General features: G+C 41.4%; 1 protein-coding gene across 1 annotated transcript in view; it reads left to right on the forward strand.

The window, feature by feature from the left end:
* Positions 1-6495, forward strand: part of CTH (cystathionine gamma-lyase) — a 67769-nt gene extending 61274 nt beyond the window's left edge. The window contains exons 6-9 of the mRNA XM_075068266.1: positions 1217-1294; positions 3994-4146; positions 4410-4531; positions 6402-6495. Coding sequence (XP_074924367.1) covers positions 1217-1294; positions 3994-4146; positions 4410-4531; positions 6402-6458 — 410 coding nt within the window. The 3' untranslated portion in view covers positions 6459-6495. The remainder of the gene's footprint in view (positions 1-1216; positions 1295-3993; positions 4147-4409; positions 4532-6401) is intronic.
* Positions 6496-6870: the final 375 nt, after the last annotated feature.

A 6870-nucleotide genomic window follows, 5' to 3' on the forward strand; every position in this document is an offset into this window, starting at 1 on the left:
AGAACCAGTTTCTCCTCTCTTGGTTTTCACACCTCATTTGCTAGAACAGGGCCTCATCCTTCCTGATTGAACTAACCTCGTTATCTCTAGCTTGCTTGCTAGCTAGCATATATATACCTGCCCCTGGAAATTTTCCACTACATGCATCTGACGAAGTGGATATTCACCCACGAAAGCTTGTGCTCCAAAATGTCTGTTAGTCTATAAGGTGCCACAGGATTCTCTGCTGCTTTTACAGATCCAGACTAACACAGCTACCCCTCTGATACCTGTCCCTGGACTGACCCGACCCCTGTCTACATCCCTGTCCCCTGACAGGCCCCTTGGACTCCCATGCTTATCCAACCCTGTTTCCTGTCCCCCGAGTGCACCTCCCACCGAACCTCCGCCCCATCCAACTGCTCTCTGTCCCCTGACTGCCCCTGAAGACTCCCTGCCCCTTATCGAATACCCTACTCCCTGCCCTCTTACCATGCTGCTCAGAGCAGCAGAACTGGCAGCCGCATTGCCTGACCGAAGCCAGCCATGCCCCCCGAGCTTGCAGCCCTGCCCCCGAGAATGCTGGTGGCACAGCGAGCTGAGGCTGCAGAGGAGTGGAGATAGCAGGGGAGGGGCTGGGGGCTAGCCTCCCTGGCCGGGACCCTCCCTGGCTGGGCAGGACAGTCCTGTGGGCTAGGTGTGGCCCGCGGGCCATACTTTGCCCGCCTCTGCTATAAACACTTGTTATGAAAAAAATCAAATTTTGTTAAAGTGAACAGAAGCCACTAACATGTAGTGGCCATTATCACTGAAACTGGCTAAGAGCAGTATCTACCGTTGTGTCTGCTCCATAGCAACAAATGAGCTGCTAGATGGAAGTGTTAGGTGCTGGTGTTTTACCTGTTTTCTGGCAAGTAGAGAGCCGGGGTGTCTCAAATGTCAGGTATTCTGAGACGAGGGCAGATGCCAACTGTTCCACTGTACAAGCAGGCTCTGCCAGCAGCTACGGAGCAGAGCACTAACCATGATCTAGGAGGCTAATCTGGATCTTGGCCTGAATGTCAGTGCATAGATGATGGCAGCAGTGAGGAGAAATATCTGATGTCTTGAACTGCAAAAAACGGAAAAGGAAATATGTAGTAGCAGGACTAAGAAAACAGCCTCCAACCCATTATATATTGAAAGCTTCCTGACTACAAACAAGTTAACAATTTTAATGCTCCTTTTTTATCTTCAGGGCACACTGACGTTTTAATGGGATTGGTTTCAGTAAATTGTGATGATCTCTATGAAAGGCTCAAATTCTTACAAAATGGTAAGTAGCCAACACAGGAAATTCTTTAAAACTTTACTGGATCCAAGTATGCCTGTACACAACAGAAATTTTGGCATGTGGTGTATTTACGTATATGAAATCCATGTATCTAGGGTACAAATATGACCCAAGAATTTAAATGGGATGGATTGTGGCCTAGTGTCCATAGCACTGGACTGGCACTCAGGAGATCTGGGTTATATTCCTGTCTCTGCCACCTAGGGTGACCAGAGAGCAAATGTGAAAACTTGGGACGGGGTGGGGGGTAATAGGAGCCTATATAAGGAAGAAAACCAAAAATCGGGACATCTGGTCACTCTACTGCCAGCAGCCTCCTAGGTAGACTTGAAAAAGTCATGTTGCTTCTCTGTGCCTCAGTTTCCCAAGCAGTAAAATGGGGATAAACAATACTGATCTTTTGAAAAGTGCTTTCAAATCTGCTGATGAAGAGCACTGTTCAATATGTTTATCACTATTTGCACTGCTTATACATGGAAAGATTTTCTTACTATTATTTTCAAGTGTCAGAACAGAAACATGGGAAACAAAGTGGTTAATTGTCCTTTTAATTCATAATTAAATTAATTAATGGCCTAGGGGATTAGTAAAGGCTTCTATACAAGCCTCTGTTCCTTAGACCATGAGTGAGATCCTCCATTGAAATCAATGACAAAATTTCCATTGAATTCAATAGGGCCAGGACTTCACCTCATGTGTTTAAATTCATCCCAAGTCATCTATTAGCCTATGTGAAATGAGTCGGTAGTGTCAGTTTATTGCCAGGTGTCACAGCTCAGGGCAATTGTACCTGTATTCTCCCTCTGTGATTCAGCAAGGGCACCTACTCTCGGGCTTCCAGCTCCCTAGCCATTGCCTTTCTTGTGTAGACTCCCATGTCTCACCCACTTCTTACTGGGGTATTCCCAGACTGCACTGTTTCCTGCCTTGACTGTATTCTCCTAGCAGAAGCTTGCCTTGTCCACTTGCTTTCTCTACAGAGACTGATAAAGAGTCATAAGTTATCACATAGCTCTTCCTGCATAGCCTATTTTATTCTTAAGATAAAAGCACTACAGACAAAACATATTAAAACCAATAAAAACTCATGCTACTAAGCTTATCAGTGATCATCCCAACCCTAATACGGGATCTTCAGTACTTCACCCAAGGGGTTTCTTATCATTTCAAGTTAATCACTGCTTCAGCTCAGAACAGCCACCCAGTTTAATGGTGCCTTAGTAGGCCAAGTCCTTCCAATTCTTCCCTAAGGATTAGGGCCCTGCCCATTTGCTGGATCAGAAAGAAGGCCTTGAGCCAATTTGAAAGCAGGCTATTTATCCAAAAATCCTTTCTTTGTCTGTTTGGTCTCTGGAGAATCAGTTTGAACTAGTATATGTGCACCTTGCCAGGGGAGGGGCCTCAAAGAGCTGATAGTGGAGGAATTACATTAGCAACCCCCTCTGACTAGAAAAGGTACATATAGTTCTATAACAGCGCACACACAATTACATATTTAATACAATGGACCCTAATAGTATTAACCCCAATTCAATAAGGTTTAGCTTACTTTAAAATTTTATCTTAATTCCACAAGGTCCAGGATGTTGTTAGTCTGTCACACAAAGGTGTTTGTGGTTTGGTTTGGTAATTACCTTTTTAATGGGGACCAATTCAGCAGTGACCAAGGACTGAATATAGAAACGCCTTAAATGAGATTCGGATCCTGGCAAGACTTGCATACACGCTTAATGTTTAGGCTCTGTGAGTAGTCCTACGGACGTCAATGGGAGCACTCCGCATATAAAAATAGGCATTGTATGTCCTTTGCAGGATCAGGGTCCTAGATAGCAAACTTTGCCTGGCAGGAACTGTCTCTTACTGTATGCTTGTACAGTGCCAACAGAACTGAGCCTCTAGCCCCACTGTGCTGCAGACCATTAATAACTGCCCTCATCTGTTGGAGGTAGACCTTTCAGATCGGGATTGAAGCAGTATCTGTTTTGTGGATAAACAGAGGAGTTTTGGCTGCAGGACTGTCAGGACAGTACCTTTCTAAACTTATTTAAATATTTTTCTCTTCCCTAATACCCTGCAAAATATCTCCTTACACGTATATAAGGAGGCATATAATTAATAAATTATTTTATGTAGCTGGTGTCCATTTTTTGATTTGTTTTCCTTTAGGCCCATGACCATAGCACTCAGCGCGCACACATGATTTTTGTTTGATAAGTTAGGAATCTTTTATGTTTTGGCAGCTGCATTTTTTTCTCTCTGTATTTTTATGAATTCATTTTTATCCATTGAATAAAGAATACGAGGCAGGGCAAATACAAAGTAATCTGAGGGAGTGCCTTTTTGTCTGATAAGATTCATCCCTGAGTCTTCACTGTTTTAGCTCCTGCCTGACTCTCTTATATTTTGGGGGGAGAGGAGGAGGAAATACAAACTGTGTGTCTAATTTTCTCTCTCCCTTATCTTGTTTTAAAGTTAGAATATTTTTAGTGTGGTATCAAAGTACTATGTTTGAGTTTCCAGATATAGGGCCAAATTACACCCTGGTATAAACAGGCAAAGTTCCCATAGAAATCAATGGGAATTGCATCTGTTAACATCAGGAGTCAGTTTGGAAACTAAGACCTTATTCAATAAGGCAGAAGAGGTTTTTTATATATTTGTAATATTGTGCTATTTTATAGCCCTTGGAGCAGTTCCATCTCCTTTTGACTGTTACCTTTGCAATCGGGGTTTAAAGACACTGCAGATCCGGATGAAGCAGCATTTCCACAATGCACAGGCTGTCGCTCAGTACCTTGAATCAAATCCCCGGGTAGAAAAAGTCATTTATCCTGGTAAGTTGCAGGATTTCTGAAGAGAAGATACTTTGGTTCTGGCTCTGTTTGATATAGGATGCTGTATTCCTAGGTGTTGCTGATACAGCCATTGAATTTGATTTGTAAGTTTTACTCCATCGTAGGCATTTCTCTTGCAGTTGATTCTATGCTGCTTAACACTTGAAGGTTGCTTTTTATGTGCCTTAGTGTGGCTTGCTCTTCTCTGATGCGGTTTTAACAGACTGTATAAGCTGTTTTATTCAGAATGTGACTAATTTCAGGACTGCCCTCACATCCTCAGCATGAGCTAATGAAGCGTCAGTCCACTGGCTGTCCTGGGATGGTCACCTTTTATATTAAAGGAAATCTTGAACACGCTGAAATCTTTCTCAAGAATTTAAAGGTAATTTCCCTTCAAATGAATGTAAACTAATTCTGTAAGAGAACCTGACTGTGACTCAGTTAGGGTTCTGAGTGAAAGAGGAAATGGTTATTTTCAAAGCAATGACTGTCTTTCTATCTGTTTGGGAAGCTTCTAATCTATTTGGGTAGTACCACAATCTAAATAATGGATAATTATGAGATGGGACAGTAATGAGAAGGAAGAAAAGGAAGTATCAGCCCATTTGAAGTGTTTACAATCACAGCTGGGGCTTATATAGCTAGTTTAAACCGTGTGTTGCTACTAAAAGTATTTGCATATCTTCCGACAACTGTTAATGCAATTTGAAAGCAGAACTGTTTCTGATGTAACACTGCTAGAACATTTTAAATTACTTGACAATAGAAAATGCCTTTTGAGACTTCTTCATGATCAATGTTCCAAAAGGAATTCCTGCCTCTTTCTGGCAGATCACCTGGCAGGTGTTCTTGTAACATGAGCTTTTAAAGCATTGTTTAGCTCCCTTTTTCTTAAATGTCATTTTAACTTGTTCATGGCTACTGTTCTCTGGACACAGTTTGGTAAATTTTTTTAAAACAGAACCAATTAGTATCTCTATTGACAGGCAAATTAAGGATTTCTCTTCCTCCCATACCATCCCACCACCACCACTAGCCCTCGCTCCCCAAATAAAATCACAACTGAAATTTCACATAATCAAATAACATCCCACAAACAAAGGTTCGAGTACAAAAATGAGTCTTTCATCCTGTTCTGGAAGGTCAGCTGTCTCTGCCTCTGTTTTGTTTTAATAGGGAGAAGGAAATTCCAGAATCAAGGATTCACCTCCCTCTAAATGTTTTTACCTCCAGCCCCTCAGTGTCCTGGCTAATCAGTTATTGGGCTGATGCTTAAGGAAAGAGGTGTTTTCTAAAATAGACTGTCTGAGTATACGAGGAGTGGATTACTCCTGAATGCAGAAGAGGCAAGAGGAACAATAGCAGGCATACTGATCCTGACAGCAGTTGCTGCATCCTCAGCAGACACACATCTAGTGTATATTTCTGAATGCAGCAGAGTGTGTAGAGAGTATTTTGTCATCTAGTGCAAGAACATATCTATGATTAAAGATCAGTGATTAGTGAAGACCTTTAATGGGTGGTGGGCATTCCTCAAAGGATCAGCAATTGAATTCTGTTAAGTATCCAGCAGTTTGGATTCTCCTCCAAATTTCTGGGTTTGCAAAATCATATGAGTCATCTTGAGGGAAAAGAATCTCGTGACCTTTTTGCTTCTAGTAAGGCTGCAAACACAAGTAAAATACCTCTGAAACAGTGTTCCATCAGTTTTACCCTTGATTGGGCCCAGAAAGTGTAGTGGGGCGTGAAACCTGAAGAATTAATAGTTAGGACTGGAGAGGGATGTGGTAAAGAGAGAGGAGGGAGTAATTTCAATTTAAAGTTTTTTAAGTTCTGTTCTGTTTTTTGTTTTTTGTTTTTTTTCCCCCAAAGAGATTCACACCATCCTCACTCTGACTATACTCAAAGCTCAGGAGTGCAGCCCGGTTAGCCCTGACAAAAATTTCTCCCTTGAGTTGCTTACTTTCTCTTCCTTCTCTTCTTTAAGCAAGTTAAGCCTGATGTTTTCAGATCCAGTAACATTTTGCTAGTAAACTACATACCAATTGTTTTTTCTTACTGCATCCAATATTTTTTCCATGGTATGAAAGTTTTTTGTGGTTTTCTAGTTCAGCGAATTCCACTTCAGAATTAAGTAAATTATAAAATGTAATTGTCTTTTCCTCTACAATGTAGCTATTTTAAATTCTCTTGCCTTTGTTTCAAATAAACAAGCAGTTTTTCAAAGTGAATTTTTGTATTTCCTGCTATAGCTTTTCGCGCTGGCTGAGAGTCTGGGAGGATATGAAAGCCTAGCAGAACTTCCGTAAGTCAGTCTTCCAGGAGAGATTTAAGATGAAACAATCCTTAAATTGCACATACTGTGAAAGAAAAGCTTCTGTTGGATTTTGTGGTCATCCTGAAACTGTGTCGTGTTTAAAATTTGAATGTTTCACTTTGTGGCCAAGCACCACAGAGCTAATTTTTATATCATATGAACATTTTGTGGCTGGTCAAGAAATGAGCAGTGATGTGATTTATTTTAGAAATTTTTAAACAATGGAAGACTCTTGCTTTGAATGGTACAGTATGGTGTCACCAAGACCTTCCCATGATTTCTTTACATCCACTCCAGTCCCATAAAATGCCAGGTAAAAGGATCACAGTAGCAGAAAGTAGCCCTAAAAGCCATGGTTCTGTCTGATGGCGAATTCCCCTATTTTAGGCATTGTGGAAGATGGC

The sequence above is a fragment of the Chelonoidis abingdonii genome, chromosome 7 (genome assembly GCF_003597395.2).
Source record: "Chelonoidis abingdonii isolate Lonesome George chromosome 7, CheloAbing_2.0, whole genome shotgun sequence".
Classification (NCBI taxonomy): Eukaryota; Metazoa; Chordata; order Testudines; family Testudinidae; genus Chelonoidis; species Chelonoidis abingdonii.